Source organism: Neofelis nebulosa, chromosome 4, assembly GCF_028018385.1.
Source record: "Neofelis nebulosa isolate mNeoNeb1 chromosome 4, mNeoNeb1.pri, whole genome shotgun sequence".
Classification (NCBI taxonomy): domain Eukaryota; kingdom Metazoa; phylum Chordata; class Mammalia; order Carnivora; family Felidae; genus Neofelis; species Neofelis nebulosa.
This window is the reverse complement of record NC_080785.1, coordinates 75,904,895-75,924,396: the sequence shown is the minus strand read 5'-3', so window position 1 is coordinate 75,924,396 and position 19,502 is coordinate 75,904,895. Positions and strand designations below refer to the sequence as shown.

Sequence of the window (19,502 nt, the reverse complement as noted above, 5' to 3'; positions counted from 1 at the left end):
GTGTGAGATTTTATCCCTACTTCCTTAAGCCTATATATTAAGTTCATTAATAAATAATTTATTAAGAATGAAGGGAAGTGTATATCCATATTACCATCCTTGATATCTTTTTTACACAGGCTTGGGAAAAATAATTTGAACAACACATTTATTGCTAATGGTAGTTCACATTTATTAGGCACTATTCTAAGTTCTTTGCATGGATTAGTTCATTCAATCTTCACAACCATCTCATCAGGCAGGTACAATTATTATCCTCATTCTACAGATGAGAAAATTGAGGCACATCAGGTTAGTTAATGTGACCCAGATTAAACAGTTAGTGACAGCCATGGTATTTGAACTCAAGTAATCTAGCTCCAGAATAAATGCTTTCAATTACTACCCTATAGTACCTCTTTTGAAATCGTGAGCAAAAAAGTCAATCATTTGAAGTCCCCATATTGAGAGATACTAAAATTAATATTTTAAGTATTCTTTCAGGTCTTTAGATACATTTTCACTCCCAAGATGGCTTCTTCACTCATATGCCTGGCACCTTGATTTCTCTCTCCACATGGAAACTCATCTTTTAAGGACTCAGGGTTGTCACACTTCTTTCATTGTGGCTCAGGGCTCCAAGAGAAGAAAGTAGAAGCTGCCACTCTCTTTGGGCCTAATCCTGGAAAGTGGTGGGGCTTCACTTCTGCTATGTTCTGCCAGTCAGAGCAGTCACAGAGTCTGTCCAAATCTGAGCAGAGTTGATGGATGGCCACACCTTGATAGGAGGAACATCAAGAAATTCTTGGCCATCTTTTGTCTGGCACAACACAATTAATATATTTTAATCCGGCTTTCAAGTGTGTCTTCAGACACATAGCCACATATACTGTAAATTTGAAATAAATGGAATTATGAGACAAATGCTATTTTTGTGGACTCCTCTCTTTAAGTAGTTGACTTTTCTCCTCCCGAATACATGCCTACTTTCCCCAGCCTGGTAACCAATGTTAAAATCCTTTTCTGCAGTCATATAATCATATGTTTTACACACACACACACACACACACACACACACGTCTTTATGTAGTCATTAAAGAGCTGACAGGGGCGCCTGAGTGGCTCAGTCAGTTGAGCATCCAACTTTGGCTCAGGTCATGATCTCATGGTTCACGAGGTGAAGCCCCACATAGGGCTCTGTGCTGACAACTCAGAGCCTGGAGCCTGCTTCAGATTCTGTGTCTCCCTCTCTCTCTGCTCCTCCTCCATGCACACTCTGTCTCTCTCTCTCTCTCTCTCTCTCTCTCAAAAAATGAAAAAAATGTTTTTAAAAAATTAAAATAAAAAATAAAACAGTTGATGAAGACTCTGCTTGATCAAACTTTAGTTAAGCTCCTCTAAAGCCCTCTTTTCAGCTAGGCTTCAACATTGAGCTTCAGTGTGTGTCTGTTTCATAGCCCAGTTGTAGCAAGAATCCTAAGTCAGTGTACAGCAAATCCATACCTGATATCTGATCCCACAGTATACAATAAAAGTCCTCATCCCCTACATCAGATATCTGATCACCTTGGCCTGCCTTCGGAAAGAGTCCTGTCAAGTTGGCGTAGCCAGAATCCTCCCTTACTCTTAATGTTTCCTCTTAGTCATATTTCACCCCTTGGCCCCCATGCTGCTCTTTGGCTATAAATTCCCACTTGTTCATGCTGTATTAGGAATTGAGCTCTGTTCACATGGAAGTCTTTTTTCCCCTATTACAACAGTTCCTGAATAAAATCTGGTTTTACTGCTTTACAGTTCTGGTTTTTCTTTAACATAATACCTCTCTCCAATGTACATGGAAAAGAGTTAACATTATTTTTATTGGATATATATCTATGTTATTAATATAGCAAAATGCATTCAACCATTCCCTTTAAAGATAGAAAGTGATATTCATGAAAATTATGGAAATAAAGTGCTGATGCAGAAAAAGATGGTGGATTAAACAAAGGTGTCTACTCCTACCCCTTCTTAAAGGTTTACTGAAATGCATTCACAGAGAACTTACTGTAATCTCAAACCTACAATGACAGGGAGAGTGTATAACAGCAACAAAATCTTAGAAGCTAGAAAGCTGATGATGTTTGGTCAATCATGTTTCAGACCCGAGAAAATGAATTCCTGTCAGTAGTAAGCAAAGCCAAGAACCAACCAATTTATACTGTAAAATCACCAAATATCACAATTGGTGATTGGAATATCTCTGGAGGAAGGGTTGAATGGGAAACTAAGGTGTATTGATTGTAAGCCTATTTAAGAAACAGGAGATATGACATCATCAAGATCACAACATGGGCCATTTCTGGCTTCCGTTCTCCTCTCAAGAAGAACAGTTACCAACTATCCACAGATAAGACACCATTGTGAAAATCCCAGAACCTGTAGTGAGCCTGAGGCACATCCCTGGGTGACAGGATCAAGGAGGACCATATTAGAAGGGTAAAAGGAGCAGTTTCACTTTGACTTCATTGCCCATCCCCCAGGCCAGCACAGCATCACAAGGAGAGGACTCCCTCAGGCCTGTGGCCTCACCAGTGGGAAAACAGAGTCCAAAGTGGACATCAGTTGCCCCAGCATTGCAGGACACTTTTCAGGAGACCCGCTCAGATCTTTCATCAGGAGGATCACTGAGAGAATCTCCAGGCTAGACCACCACGGATCAGATAGAGAAAGGGGGCAGAGTTTATAGCAACTAGTGCTTAGAGCTTGAAGGATCACATTCTTTCTCACAGCTATGCCTGAACAGAGATTTCATCCAGCAGCTCTGCCCACCTGCAGAGCCAAACCAGTGGCCTGGTCTGGCCAGGGAGCTTGGTGGGCAATTCTGTCCAATTTGGATCCCCAGCCAATGGGCATTACCTGCCATGGAGACTGTTCTATGGCCCCATCCAGTCGGGGAAGCAAATTCTCAGTTCTATCCAATGGCAGAACATAGCCTCCAATCCTACCTGATCACAAAACCCAGCCTACCATGTGATCCAATAATTCCACTTCTGGGTATGTAGCTGAATGAAATGAAATCACTATCTCAAGGAGATGTCTGCACTCCCATATTTATTCCATCATTATTTACAGTAGCCAAGATATGGAAACAACCTAAGTGTCCATCAATGGATGAATGGTAAAGAAAATGTGATAATACACACACACACACACACACACACACACACACAGAACTATTATTCAGCCATAAAAAAGACAGAAATCCTGCCACTCACAACAACATAGATGGACTTTGAGGACATTATGCTAAGTGAAAAAAGAGAAAAACAAATACTGTATGATCCCACTTTTGTGGAATCTAAGAAAACTGAATTCACAGAAAGAGTAGATTGGTAGTTCTCACAGGCAGGGAGAGGTAGGGGAAATGGATGAAGATATTCAAAGAGTACAAATTTTCAGTTATAGGATGAAAATTTTTTGGATCACAAGCTCCTCAGAAGCTTCCCAGGTGTAATCTAAAACTAGCCCTTCCCCTTGGGGCGCCTGGGTGGCGCAGTCGGTTAAGCGTCCGACTTCAGCCAGGTCACGATCTCGTGGTCCGTGAGTTCGAGCCCCGTGTCAGGCTCTGGGCTGATGGCTCGGAGCCTGGAGCCTGTTTCCGATTCTGTGTCTCCCTCTCTCTCTCTGCCCCTCCCCCGTTCATGCTCTGTCTCTCTCTGTCCCAAAAATAAATTTAAAACGTTGAAAAAAAAATTAAAAAAATAAATAAATAAAACTAGCCCCCCTACAGAGAGGGTAAAGAGACACTAAAGAAATAGGCAGGCCCCTCCAGGTTGGTAGATGGCAGTTTCACTAAGCAAAGGGAACTTACATACAAGGCTTAATTTGGGTGGCAAGACAAGTAGATCTCTGCACCTGTCCACCAAATCTTAAAAGTTTATATAGAGGCCTTAACTGGGTTCAGTCACACATACAGGCCAGATGGCTTCAGTACCATATCACTATCTTAAGGCTGTGTCCTTGGAGCAGCCTTCAGGAGCAGAGAAAGCAAGTGCAACTCACATTCCAAGGATAGGAGAAAGGTGAAGAGCCTCCAATTGCTAGGGTCCAGCTCATGGGGCAACTGCTGGTCAGGTCTTTTCAGTGATCTTCCCCAACAGTATGTTTTGGAGATTAATATATAGCATGGTGACTACATTTAACAATACCATAGTGTTTATTTTGAAGTGGATAAGAAAGTACATCCTAAAAGTTCTCATCACACACACACACACACACACACACACACACACACACGTAACTATGTGAAGTCTTAGGTATGTTATCTAACCTTATTGTGCTTATCATTTTGCAATATATATGTATATCAAATCATCACCTTCTATACCTTAAACTTACACAATTACATCACAATAGAACTGGGTGGAGAGGGAAAGAAACATCTCACCTCCAATCAGAACAGGCAGAAGATTGCCTTTCTCCCACCCTGGCAGAAAACTAGAGGTTTAGTTTTTAAAGAAGGTAAAATAGAAGATGTGGCAGTTACTGCTATGTGTTCACCAAAATCAGTTTCCTTTTCCTTCCAGGAACACAGCGAGACAACATTTGCCGGTCTCACCTGCAATGAGAGGCAACCATGGACTGAATTCCAGCCACTAGAATATATGAGTGGGAGTGATGTGTGCCTCTCATCAAAACTTCCCACACATTTTTCCCCTTTTGGCCAACCAGATGCAATGGATCTAGCATAAATTACAAGGCCATAAAATTGAAATAAACTGGTTCCCTAATGTGAAATAAGTCAGACCAGAAAAAGACAAATATGGTATGATATAACTTACATGTGGAATCTAAAAAAGCCAAACTCATATATACAGAGACTAGAGGGTGGTTGCCATGGCTGGAGAGTCAGGAAATGGGGAGACGCTGGTCAAGAGCACAAACCTCTAATTAAAAGATTAATAAGTTCTGAGGCCTAATGTGTAGCATGGTAATTATAATTAATAACACTGTATTGTATACTTGAAAGTTGCTAAAAGAGTAGAAGTGAAATGTTCTCACCACAAAAAAAGAAATAGTAATTACATAGCATGATTGAAGGTGTCAGCTAGAACCACAGTGGTAATCATTGCCCAGGAGGTAAGTGAATCAAATCAACATGCTGTACCCCTTAAATTTACACAATGTTAGGTGTCAATTATATCTCAGTAAACCTGGGGGGGAAAAGAAATCTATAAAAGTTTCTTAAGTTGAAAAGGATGTTCACTAACTCCCCCAAATGGGTATAACTTTCTAATAGAGTAGGTAGAACTGGGCTTGAAGTTACAAAAGGAACTTATTGTTGACTGCGCTATATTCTCCTGACAGCATCGTTCTGTCACACAACTCTAGGGGACACTATTCACATGGATAATTGTGAATGATGTCCCCTGGATTTATGCAATATGGCGGCCTGAATTCCTGTTCAACTATCTCTGTTTTAAATGGCTATAAGTTGATTTAGACTTTTCTGCATTTAAAATAAATGACAAAAGTCTGCTAGAACTGATACATGAATTCAGCAAAGTTGCAGGATACAAAATCAATGTACAGAAATCAGTTGCATTCTTATACACTAACAATGAAGCAACAGAAAGACAAATAAAGAAACTGATCCCATTCACAATTGCACCAAGAAGCATAAAATACCTAGGAATAAATCTAACCAAAGATGTGGAAGATCTGTATGCTGAAAACTATAGAAAGCTTATGCAGGTAATTGAAGAAGATATAAAGAAATGGAAAGACATTCCCTGCTCATGGATTGGAAGAATAAATATTGTCAAAATGTCAATACTACCCAAAGCTATCTACACATTCAATGCAATCCCAATCAAAATTGCACCAGCATTCTTCTCGAAACTAGAACAAGCAATCCTAAAATTCATATGGAACCACAAAAGGCCCCGAATAGCCAAAGTAATTTTGAAGAAGAAGACCAAAGCAGGAGGCATCACAATCCCAGACTTTAGCCTCTACTACAAAGCTGTCATCATCAAGACAGCATGGTATTGGCATAAAAACAGACACATAGACCAATGGAATCGAATAGAAACCCCAGAACTAGACCCACAAACGTATGGCCAACTCATTTTTGACAAAGCAGGAAAGAACATCCAATGGAAAAAAGACAGTCTCTTTAACAAATGGTGCTGGGAGAACTGGACAGCAACATGCAGAAGGTTGAAACTAGACCACTTTCTCACACCATGCACAAAAATAAACTCAAAATGGATAAAGGACCTGAATGTGAGACAGGAAACCATCAAAACCTTAGAGGAGAAAGCAGGAAAAGACCTCTCTGACCTCAGCTGTAGCAATCTCTTACTCGGCACATCCCCAAAGGCAAGGGAATTAAAAGCAAAAGTGAATTACTGGGACCTTATGAAGATAAAAAGCTTCTGCACAGCAAGGGAAACAACCAACAAAACTAAAAGGCAACCAACGGAATGCGAAAAGATATTTGCAAATGACACATCAGACAAAGGGCTAGTATCCAAAATCTATAAAGAGCTTATCAAACTCCACACCCGAAAAACTAATAACCAAGTGAAGAAATGGGCAGAAAACCTGAATAGACACTTCTCTAAAGAAGACATCCGGATGGCCAACAGGCACATGAAAAGATGTTCAACGTCGCTCCTTATCAGGGAAATACAAATCAAAACCACACTCAGATACCACCTCATGCCAGTCAGAGTGGCCAAAATGAAGAAATCAGGAGACTATAGATGCTGGAGAGGATGTGGAGAAACGGGAACCCTCTTGCACTGTTGGTGGGAATGCAAATTGGTGCAGCTGCTCTGGATAGCAGTGTGGAGGTTCCTCAGAAAATTAAAAATAGACCTACCCTATGACCCAGCAATAGCACTGCTAGGAATTTATCCAAGGGATACAGGAGTACTGATGCATAGGGGCACTTGTACCCCAATGTTTATAGCAGCACTCTCAACAATAGCCAAATTATGGAAAGAGCCTAAATGTCCATCAACTGATGAATGGATAAAGAAATTGTGGTTTATATACACAATGGAATACTACGTGGCAATGAGAAAAAATGAAATATGGCCTTTTGTAGCAACGTGGATGGAACTGGAGAGTGTGATGCTAAGTGAAATAAGCCATACAGAGAAAGACAGATACCATATGGTTTCACTCTTATGTGGATCCTGAGAAACGTAACAGAAACCCATGGGGGAGGGGAAGGAAAAAAAAAAAAAAAGAGGTTAGAGTGGGAGAGAGCCAAAGCATAAGAGACTGTTAAAAACAGAGAACAAACTGAGGGTTGATGGGGGGGTGGGAGGGAGGGCAGGGTGGGTGATGGGTATTGAGGAGGGCACCTTTTGGGATGAGCACTGGGTGTTGTATGGAAACCAATTTGACAGTAAATTTCATATATTAAAAAATAAAAAAATAAAAATAAATAAATAAAATAAAATAAAATAAAATAAAATAAAATAAAATAAAATAAATGACAGAGTTCTCAAGGATAGTGCCATTTGGGTGAATTAGTGCTCAAAATCTCTGCTCCCCAGTGCTCCATTCCCATTGTCCTCATCACATGGTATTGCAATTTCTCTGTTGATAGGCCAGTTTTCCTCACTCAATTCCTCAAGGGTAAAGAGAAGAAGATAACAGGGAGAAGGATGTCCCTTTGCTTTTCAGCAATGAGGACACATGATGAGGGAAAGAGCAATGTGGGGAGAGTCCAGGTTTTTCTCAAGCGACTATTATCTGAAAGATCAAAGACGTATCCATGTAGTGTGTCAGGTGGATAAATTTTGGCCTTAAAAAAGTGAATCCTCTGGCTGCCTGAATAACCATATAGAAAGCATATAGAAAACATACTGAACATTACATTAGATTTTGGGTAAGCAAAGTGTGAACTTTTACTGTATTAAACCATTATGATTTGGGAATTTGTTTTAACAGCTAATATTCTTTATACCAACTTAGAACCTATCACCCCAAAGTGAGGAGCTTTCATAACAAAACAACAAAACCTAAATTATGTGAGGTTGACATGGGGTTCAAGTAAACAAACATGAGGGTATGAATGGCCAGAGACCCTTGTAATACCAGGCAAACATTTGATAAAACTGCTGTCTGCAATAACTTGAAAGACAGGCGACTGCCTATGAGTCTGGAGCTCCAGGGGAAGTGGTTGGAAAGTATTAGAGAGATCATACATAATGGCTACTATTGCCTGCCGTCGGCAAAGTATTGCATGTAAAAGATGAGCTCAGGTAAGAATTTGTCTGGTTTTCAAGTAATGACAGAAAAGAACAGAGAGTCCAAAGTCAGAATGCTTTCAAGGGTTGGAAAATCCGTCTCTTCGTTCACCAAATACTAAAAGATAAGATTTTAAAACACCTTAAGAAACAAGAGTCTTTTCGGCTAAGCAAGGAAATTCAGCCTTGCAGCAGATGCCAATAAGGGTGCCACCTTCCAACCAAGACACAACTGAAAGTAGTCATTCTTAAGTTGAGCAATGTGAGAGTAAAGAAATAAACAGGGAAAGTTTAAGAAGTATGTCCAGGGAATTTCTATGTGAGTGGTAACCAGTATTTGGAACTTATTGAAAGTAATAGTTTAAAAACTATCAAAATTTTGATAGAATTGCCAAAGAAATCATGAGTCTGGTTTAAAGAAACCTGATTTGGAAAAGTCTTACTACAGCCCTCCAGAAGGAAAGGACAATGAGATTTACACATACTGCCAGAGAGTTACACATTCTCTGCCAGTATGCCAGAGAAGACATACTCATCAAAGTCTATGTCTGATGTGAATATAAAAGGTAATGGAGGAGAAAGAACCTCCTAGAAGGAGAGTCAGGGGCCATGAGGAACAGAGTCAGGGAAATCTCTCTCCAAAAGCAGAATCAGAGCCACATAAGAAATGTCTGTATCTTCAGGCTAGGACACTTCTATAATGCTTGCTTAACAAAATTTCAGAATCTATACACCAGAGATTGTTGTGTATCTCCTACCTTTTCTTTCCTGAATAGAATTTTCTTTGTGTTTATCCTGTCCCTGCTCTACCATTACTGGGGTGGAAGAAGAGTAGTTCCCTTGTTCACCTGTCAGTGCTTCACAAGTAACCACGTCCAGCCCTTGTAGGGGGACTGCATATCACTCAGAAATCCCAAAGTAGGAACTGGATGCCATGACCAGATGGGTTGTCTGCCTTGGGGAGGGCTGGAGGGTGATATGTTCTATGTGTGAGAGGAAAATAAGACAGATCCTAAGTGGCCAGCAGAGCAAATGATCACAGAAGTCTCTTTATGTTCACAAAACCCTCGTTTTCTCCTCCTGGGCACATGCTAGACTACATGTTCCCAACTTGCTTACATTTAGGTGTGACTAACAGAGTTTGACCAGTAGGATATAAGTGTGATGATGTATACCAGTTCTAGGTCTGGCCCATTAAAACCTCCCGAGGTGATCCTCCCTCTCCTTTCCTATCTGCTGGCTACATTCAGAGATCTGGATGAGGATCCCAAGGACCTCGGGGATGGCACAGCCACAAGGTCAAACAAACACAAACAGACAACAAAAAACTTGGGTCACTGTAGAACCAGGAAAGAACAAGGACGGTGAAGAGGGGACCATCATCAGAGAGTTGAGAAAATTGTTTCCAGAACAAAAGAGTGTAAGCTCTATCAAAGCAAAAATTGTACCAGATAAAGGTGAATAGGTAAAGAAGACTTTATTCAAGGCTACTGCAACAGAGAAGAGAGGCCAGAACCAAGTCTAGTTCAACTCCTCCACCAAAATAACCTTTAGGAGAGGCTTTAAGACCTAAGGTGGGGGTTCATAGACCACCTGTGTTTGCTAATTGCCTTACCCAAAGTAAGTAAATTTGCTTGTATCTTTATGATAGGAGTTAGTTTTATAACTTGAAGCAAAGTTGTTTACCAAAGTTAGACTTCTACTCTCCCACAGAGAAGGAGAAATGGGGGCCTGATCTTCCTCAATGATTACATTTCAAAGGGAGGGTTCCCAGGTCCTTGAGAAAGACAATCAGGGATGTAAAACTGGCAAGAGGCCTTTTTAAAATTTTACACTGAGACTCAAAGGACATCAAAAGAATTTACAATTCCAAGTTTTCTAAACTAAATTACCTAAGAAAAGGAGGGAAGAGGCCTGGAGGAAGAAGTCTGTCTAACTAAAGTTTAGTCAAGCTGAGAGGAGCATGAAGTCCTTATTGCAAATGTCCAACAAAGTCTTAGGACAGTGGATGAAAACAGACCCACAAGAAGGCATGTGATTGTGAAATTTCAGAATAGTGAGAGTAATCAAAGATCAAGAAGTTCCTACAGAGAAAAAGCAGGTCACATACAAAACAGAAACACAGATAACTTTGAATTTCTCAAAGTAATGCTAGAAGCTAGAAAACAATGGAGCAATGCTTTCAAATTTCTGAGGGGAAATAACATCCAACCTAGACTTCCATACAGAGCCAAGCCATCAAGCAAGTGTAAGGGTAGAATTAAGACTTTCATACAAAGTGTCGATTTGTTTCTCATGCCTTCTCCCTGAGGAATCTATAGTTCAATGTCAGTGAAATAGTTAACCAAGAAAGAAGAAAAAGAGGAGAAAAGAGGAGTTTGCATAGAAAAGAGAGAAAGAAAAAAAGAATCTCTAGGTGCTAGTGAAAGGAGATCTCCAGAAAAGAAGCATGCCTCAGGCTGAGGGGGCCACCATTCCAGAGTGAAGCAATCAGAAAACACTGAATAGAATATCTGATGCATCAGAACATCTTGGGAGGAGGGGCACCTGGGGCACCTGAGTCAGCCGAGCATCAGACTTCTGCTCAGGTCATGATCTCACATTCAATGTATTGAAGCCCCGCATCAGGCTCTGTGCTGACAGCTCAGAGCCTGGAGCCTGTTTCGGATTCTGTGTCTCCCTCTCTCTGCACGCCCCCCCCCCCCACTGACGCTCTTTCTCAAAAATAAATAAACATTTAAAAAAAAAGAACCTCTTGGAGGAGATTTAGGCAATTGGTGCCAATTTGGAAATGAATTGATAGTGAATATATTAAAAACTGAGCAAGTCACAAAAATCACTGTTAACCCTTGGAAGACTAAAAAGTTGTATAAAAAAAGAAAAGTTATCATAGTACACTAAATATTTCCATTGTGAATACAGTTATAGAGTTATAATAATATAATCAGTGAATATTTCTCTAACCAAAAGTACAATATACATGTACATTGAGTGGATGAGGAGATAGGCAGGGTCCATGTGCTGCAGGGATGGGGAACATAAGAGAGCTAAGTCCTCATCTAACATAATGGGATATCAACATGAAATTCAATATAAAGTAGGAATCTGTAAGTTATTTAATTATTGCCTCTAACAGAGGGAAAGGGGACAACAGAGCCAACATGGACAGCTGGTTTTCGAAGAGGCAAAAGTCTTATGAAATTATTATACTTTTATTTAAAAAAATTTTTTTTAACATTGTATTTATTTTTGAGACAGGGAGACACAGAGCATGAACAGGGGAGGGTCAGAGAGAGGGAGACACAGAATCTGAAACAGGCTCCAGGCTCCGAGCTGTCAGCACAGAGCCTGACGCAGGGCTCGAACTCACGGACCACGAGATCATGACCTGAGCCGAAGTCGGCCGCTTAACCGACTGAGACACCCAGGCGCCCCGAAATTATTATACTTTTAAACTGTAAGCATGTATAGTTTGATAAATCCAAAACAAAAATAGAATAAATAAAACAAAAAAAGAGTAAGAGAGTATTTTCCTCACCAGAGAGTAAAGCATGCTATTAAGCCATTGTAGTCAAATCAATTTGTTGCTGGCATGGTAAAGGATGAATAGTTAATAAAACACAAAAAAGCTAAACCCAACTAGATTCCACTATATATGGTAGCTTAATTATGAAAAAGGTGATATTTGAATTCTATAGGGAAAACATAGCTTGGCACAAACCACCACTCGTCTGAAAGAAAATAAAATCATACCCCTACCTACCACAACATATAAAAACAGCCTTAAAACACCTTAAAGACTTAAATATACAATAAGGGATTTAAATTTTTAGGAAAAATAACTGTAAGTAAGGTTATTTAAAGAAGGTAAGATGTATTTGACTTTACAAAAACAAATTGTTATGTGGGCAAAAGACACTATAACAAAATCAGTGAAGAAATAACATGTGATCTATGAATATATGCTTGAACTTGCAGGCAATTAGAGAAAAGCAAATTAATTTTTTTTAACATTTATTTATTTTTGAGAGATGGAAAGAGACAGAGAGACAGAGCATGAGCAGGAGAGGGGCAGACAGAGAGGGAGACACAGAATCGGAAGCTGCCTCCAGGCTCTGAGCTGTCAGCACAGAGCCTAATGTGGGGGTCGAACCCACGAACTATGGGATCATGACCTGAGATGAAGCTGGATGCTTAACCGACTGAGCCACCCAGGCGCCCCAAGAAAAACACATTAAAGTAGCCATATTATGAGTTTGTACATATACCAGATTAGCCATTTTCTTTAGTGAAGCCTACTTTGATGACATTGCCAGGAGAAGGCACTGCTAGCAGAAATGTGAGTCATTATAAGAGTGTTTTTTTTTTTAATTTTTTTTTTAACGTTTATTTATTTTTGAGACAGAGAGAGACAGAGCATGAACGGGGGAGGGGCAGAGAGAGAGGGAGACACAGAATCTGAAACAGGCTCCAGGCTCTGAGCTGTCAGCACAGAGCCCGATGCGGGGCTCGAACTCGCATACTGCGAGATCGTGACCTGAGCCGAAGTCGGACGCTTAACCGACTGAGCCACCCAGGCGCCCCTATAAGAGTGTTTTTAAGAAACAATCTGCCATTACCAGATACACTTAAAATTCATGTAGCCTCAGACTCAGAAATCTCCTGCATGGATAGCTACCACATAGAAATAAAGTGCCAGTGGGTAAGAATATCAGTACAAAGATGTTTATTGTAGCATTGTTTGAAGAGGCAAAAACTGTCAACCTCTTACAGGGTTTTTTAATGGCACCACTGATGAAAACAGCTATTTCAATAGGTTAAACCACAAAAACTGAATCAACAGACTCAGTTCCATTTAAACACCATCTCTGACTTATCAAGAAAGCTAGTATTTCCTTTTTTACACCCTGTCTCTTGGTTTCAATCATTCACACACTTTCAAATCTCTGGACCCCATGTCAGCAAAATCCCTGGAACCCACAAAAACGGTCACATGCCCAAAGCTTTTCATCAGAAAGCAACCACTCCATTTCTGTTTTCTGCACTAACCACTGTTTCCCTTTAGACCATGCCTCCTTTAATAATATATTGCTTTGAGAGTCCAGGAAACTGAGTAATGATTATATGGCTAAAAAGCAGCCGTATCTGGTGTAGTCCTACTCACATGTGAAAATATTGTCTTTCTCTAGAAAGGCACCACCAAATTTTCAACAGAAGAATAACTCCACTTGCTTCATGAAAGTACCACTCATTCTTACTTCCTTCTTTCTGTTCTACCACTTCCACATTTCATTCAATAAATACGTACTTTTGTCAGCGGCAACCACAATAAACATAATGTTATCACAGTTCCAACTTTTGTCTTCACCCATATTGATGTATATATCTGAGAGTGGGAAGAAAGGCATAATTGTTTCTAAAAGATACTTACTGGAATAGTAAAATGAAAAATCTCATTAGCAACATAAAAAAATGACCTATAAAAGGGTACAGTGACTCTGTCTGGGCCCACAAATAAAATTTTGCAATGAAATTTTAAAGGAAATGGTCCTTCCATTTTAACAGTCTCTAAAACTTCAGAAACCATTCAAAGAACAACTCCCCACTTGCCTTTGTCCAGTAGCCATGTATATAAAAGATAGATGCTAATATACCTACATAAGTAAGATTTTTCTCTAAGGAATACTCAGAAAGCATAACTCTATCAAAAATATATTAGCCCATAAAATCAAGTTACTGCTATTCATATTTGGGATCTTACTGAGAAATAAGTCTCTATAAGGTTATATCATAAGTAAAGATAATAGAAAGCATCTTGAAGAGGTCACACACAAAAGAAGCCATAATTCTCTCATAATAGGGAACAATCACATTACAGGTAGCCTTTGTAGGAAGAGATGTATTGAATGCACCATGAACTTGAGGATACTATGCCAAGGAGAACAAAGCCTCCATGTAAGTTGTCCTTTTGATTTAAAGTTATAATACCTTGCCCTCCCTCAATTCCATATGGCATTATATTTCAGCAACTCAAGGCTCTGAAGTGAGCTCATATAATACAGGCAAAATTTATCTCAATCTCATGCTTGCAAATATCCCAATTAACATCAAGCGATGTGAGCAGTGGTAAAACAACACAAGAAGCAGAGTCAGGAGTCCTGGATTCCAGGCTGGGAGCTCTCACAGAATGACCTTGAGTAAGTCCCAGAATTCATTTTTCTTTCATGCAACATGGTTAAATTAGATGATCTCTAAGTCTCCTGCCAGAAAGTCTACAACTTTGGGGCAGGTTGTAATCAGGACTGAGGAACTTAACAGCTTCTTCAGCCTTCAAATGCAACTGAGGGCCGCCCTTCCTCTGCCCTTCATTCCCTCATGTATCTGATCTTTCTTGCTTTACACTGCCCTTTCCTTCCTCCTACTGCCAATTCCCTGCCTTCATTCAACACTGCCCTCCATTATTCTCCAGTAATAATGGTAACATTCATTGAATACTTTCTATGCACCACACAGTTCACATTAATTTTCTCATTTAATCCTGAAAACTACCTCATGAAATAGGGTAAATTATTTTCTCATATAGACCATGAATCTGAGTCTTAGAAAGATGGTTTTTCCTTCACTCTACCTCTGATCGCCACATTCCAGTATATACAATAAAGTAATGAAGCAATTATTAAACACCTGGTATGAAGTCCTTGGCCACAGTGACCAGAATAAAAGGATCACATGGTGAAGGGTGAATAGTTAGTAAAACACACAAAAAAGCTAAACCCAAATAGGTCCTGCTATACATAGTAACTTAATTATGAAAAAGGTGATATTCTGTAGGGAAAGCATAGCTTGACACAAACCACCACTCATCTGAAAGAAAATAAAATCATACCCTTACTTACCACAACATATAAAAATAACCCTAAGACACATTAAAGACTTAATATATAATAAGGGATTGAAAATTTAGGAAAATAACTATAAGTAAGATTTTTTTAAGAAGGTAGATTTACTTGACTTTATAGAAACAAATTGTTATGTGGGCAAAAGATGCTCTAACAAAATCAGTGAAGAAATAACCTGTGATCTATGAAGATATACTTGAACTTGCAGAACTTGCAGGTAATTAGAGAAAAACAAATTAAAATTAAAATAGCCATATTATGAGTTTGTACATATATCAGTTTAGCAATGTCTCAGCTCACAGCTGCTGTTCATGATTCTTAAACAAATCTTTTAAGTAATGCCTGAGGTTAAAGTGGGGCTGTGAAAGCTGCTTGGGGAATGGGGTGATTTCTTCCCTCCTACAGTAACCTGCATAGATCACGGTTGTGCTTCAGCTGTAGCAGAAGCTTGGGTGTGATGTGTCTACTTTGACCAAGGACAAGATCCCCATACTCACAGAAGCTAATATTCAACAGGTTAGGAACCAGAGAAAAACACTTTGGTCACAAAGACTTTGTTCCCTTTTTAATCAATTGACTATAAACTGCTCCAATTTTTCTATGCATATATTTTAGACTCACTAAGATGTTATGAAAGTTAAGGGGAACTATCAGATGCATCACATTGTTGTTGCAAAGAAAAGCTTTGTGCGCTTGAGCACATTATGCTCTCTAAGCATCAATTTCCTGATTTAGAAAATGAAAAAAGTACCTATTTTCAAAGAGTTTTATGCACATTAAATAAAATAACTTCTATCACCTCTTAGCTGTTAGAATGGCTATCACCAAAAAGTCAAGAAATAGCAAGTGCTGGTAAAGATGTGGAGGAAAAAGGAACCCTTGTGCACTGTTGGTGGGAATGTAAATTGGTGCAGCCACTGTGGAAAACAATATGGAGGATCCTCAAAACTTTAAAAAAAGAAGTACCATAGGATGCAGTAATTCCACTTCTGGGTGTGCGTTTGAAGAAAACAAAAATACTCATTCAAAAAGATATACACCCCCCCCCCTGCTTATTGCAGCATTATTTACAACAGTCAAGACATGGAAACAACCTAAGTGTCTGCTGAAGGATGACTCAATAACTAGAGTGTGGAATGTATGTGTGCACATGCATGTGTGTGTGCACACTTGCGCACAATGGAAAATTATTCAGCCATAAAAAGGAATGAAATCTTGGTGGGAATTGTTCCTTTCTTGCTCCAGCCATCTTGGCAGCTGCTCTTGGTTGGGTCCATCCCGCACCTAAGGCAGGAAGATGGTGGCCGCTAGGAAGACAAAAAAGTCACTGGAGTTGATCAACTCTAGGCAGCCACTCATTACAAAAAGTGGAAAGCACATGCTGGGATTCAAGCAGACTCTGAAAATGATCAGACATGGCAAAGTGAAACTGGTCATCCTTGCCAACTACTGCCCATCCTTGAGGAAATTTGAAACAGAATACTATGCCATGTTGGCCAAAACTAGTGTCCATCACTACAGGGGCAATAACACCGAATCGGGAACAGCACGTGGGAAATACTACAGAGTGTGTACTCCAGCTATCACTGATCCATATGATTCTGACATCTCATTAGAAGCATGTCATAACTGACTGGTGAAAAGTAAATCATGCAAATTTTTTCTTTAATAAAACTAGCCAGAGCTTGTTTAAAAAAAAAAAAGTGGGGCACCTGGGTGGCTCAATGGGTTGAGCGTCCGACTTCGGCTCAGGTCATGATCTCACGGTTTGTGAGTTTGGGCCCGCATTGGGCTCTGTGCTGACAGCTCAGAGCCTGGAGCCTGCTTCGGATTCTGTGTCTCCCTCTCTCTCTGCCCCTCCCCTACTCACATTCTGTCTCTCTCTATAAAAAATAAATACAATGTAAAAAAAAAAAAAAAGAAGAGAAAAGAAAGAAAAAGAAAAGGAATGAAATCCTGCCATTTACAACAACATGAATGGATCTTGACGGCATTATGCTAAGTGAAGTAAGTTAGACAGAAAAAGACAAATACTGTATAAGCTCACTTATATGTGGAATCTGAAAAAAAAATTAAAAAACTGAGCTCATAGATATAGGGAACAGATTGGTGGTTGCCACAGGTGGGAGGAAGGGATGGAGAACAGGTGAAGAGGGACAAAAGGTACAAATTTCCAGTTATAAAATACATAAGCCACAGGATGTAGTGTGTAGTGTGGTTACTATAGTTAATAATACTGCATTGCATACTCGAAAGTTGTTAATAGATTTTAAAAGTTCTCATCACAAGAAAAAACATTTTTTGTAACTATGTATGGTGACAGATGTTAACTACACTGACTATGCTGATCATTTTTCAATATATCCGAATATCGAAACATTATGTTGTACACCTGAACGTAGCATAATTTTATAGGCCAATTATACCTCAATAAAAAATAATAACTTATGGAAATGCTTGAAATGGTAAGAATTTGGTACCAATAAAATCAGTGAATATTACATGTAGATAGTAAAGGATAGTATGTAATGATACGCATATATATGTATATGTATATACACATAAGCAAACATAGATGATGTTCAGACACACACAGGAGTGAACATACCGAATCTGATGCCTACTATAAGCCTCATGGAAATTCTTAAAAATTTTTTTAATCTCTATGTATTCTTGAGAGAGAGAGAGAGAGAGAGAGAGAGAGAGAGAGCCAGGGAGGGACAGAAAGAGAGGGAGACACAGAATCTGAAGCAGGCTCTAGGCTCTGAGCTGTCCGCCCAGAGCGGGGCACGGGGCTCGAACTCAGACACCATGAGATCATGACCTGACCCTAAGTCGGTCGCTTAACTGAGCCATCCAGGGGCTAAGCCTCATGGAAATTCTTTAGACCTTGGAATATGCGCAGCTATCATAATACCAACACAATCACAAAAAATGCCATCCTTCTCTCTTACAGTGAGTTTGAAAAAATCTGGTGAAACAATGTATGCAGAAAGCAGCAGAGGCAGATGCCCTGGGCTCTTCATGTTCACCACAAAGGGCTCTGGCGCCACCGTGTGGCCACATAGCACAGCAGCCCACCACTGAATCAACTCTGCAGAAGCTGTGAAGTCTGGACTTTGCAAAGGCCCCCTTTCCACACTGAGAAAATGAATATGGTTTCCTTGGTAAGAACCCTATCCCGCCTCAGACGGTAACAGTGCATAAAGTTCGCTTTAATTGTCCACCAACCTATTTCTGTGTTTTGTGTTGAATTATCCCAACTGACCACTCTCCCTGTGAAGTTCATGATGTTCTTAAGGATTCTGTAGCTGCCCTTATCAGGAGAGATAAGCATGTTGCATGATGGACTAGAACATGATCAGGAAAGAGCTATAATAGAGGTGTGTAGACAAAAATGAGGGAGTTGGGGGAGGCTAACTTGAATACAAAAGCAGAACTAAAGACAGGCCGACAGCAAGGGCTGAGTGGGAGAATTCAACTCAATTTTTTTTTTTTTTTTTTTTTTTTTGAGCTGCAGTTACTATGAGTCATGCTCTCTGCTCAGGGCTAGAGATATGAAAAAAGCTAACACTTTAACAAGCTCACTGAGGAACGAGAAATCTTCAGGAAGTCCTAAGGAATCAAAACCAATACACTTAGAAAACCTCTGGTTAACCCAAGGAAGCAGTGCTTTGGGGGAAGAACCCTACCAAGTTTATAAAGCTAATTTCTAGACATAAACATGTTGCTAGACAAGAGTAAACTTCAATCGATATATGCCACTTCTGGTTTTGGAGAGAAAACAAAATCTTTCTTTTTCCCCATGAAAAAACTTTCACTCTTCAGAGGCCAAGTTCAAGAAACATCCACTTCTCCACTATATTTTCCATAACAAACTAAATGCCAAATCATTGCTCCATCACTTCCATGAATTTTAGGCACCTCTGTCTGTATTTTGTTACCCAGTTCTTGGTTCTAAGTGCTTCTGCAATTTTTTCACTAGTGAACTCAGTTATTCATATATCTTATCACCCCATTTTACTCAAAGAGCATACATTCTGAAGACAAAGAACAACTCATCAATTTTTGCAGTTTTTTTTTTTTATTTATTTAGAGAGAGAGAGAGCATGTGAGCAGGGGAGGGGCAGAGAGAGAGAGGAGACAGAGAATTCCAAGCAGGCTCAGCACTGTCAGTGCAGAGTCCCACACGGGGCTTGATCCCATGAACTGTGAGATCACGACCTGAGCCGAAGTCAAGAGTTGGACGCTTAACTGGCTAAGCGACCCAGGCGCCTCATCAATTTTTGCAGTTTCAGAGTCGTACCCTCTATCCCGTTCAGCTGGTCTTGACTCCCATCAGACCAAGGCTCACTCACTGTCCTTCACCCCT

General features: G+C 39.9%; 1 protein-coding gene across 1 annotated transcript; it reads left to right on the top strand.

The window, feature by feature from the left end:
* The first annotated feature begins 16,427 nt into the window (after nt 1-16,427).
* Nucleotides 16,428-16,763, top strand: LOC131508421 (large ribosomal subunit protein eL30-like). Its single transcript, XM_058723490.1, has one exon. The coding sequence runs from the start codon at nt 16,428-16,430 to the stop codon at nt 16,761-16,763; it is 336 nt and encodes a 111-aa protein (XP_058579473.1).
* Nucleotides 16,764-19,502: the final 2,739 nt, after the last annotated feature.

Bases quoted from the DNA above. Each gene is read 5' to 3' on its own strand.
- LOC131508421 (XM_058723490.1), top strand. From the start codon at position 16,428: ATGGTGGCCGCTAGGAAGACAAAAAAGTCACTGGAGTTGATCAACTCT.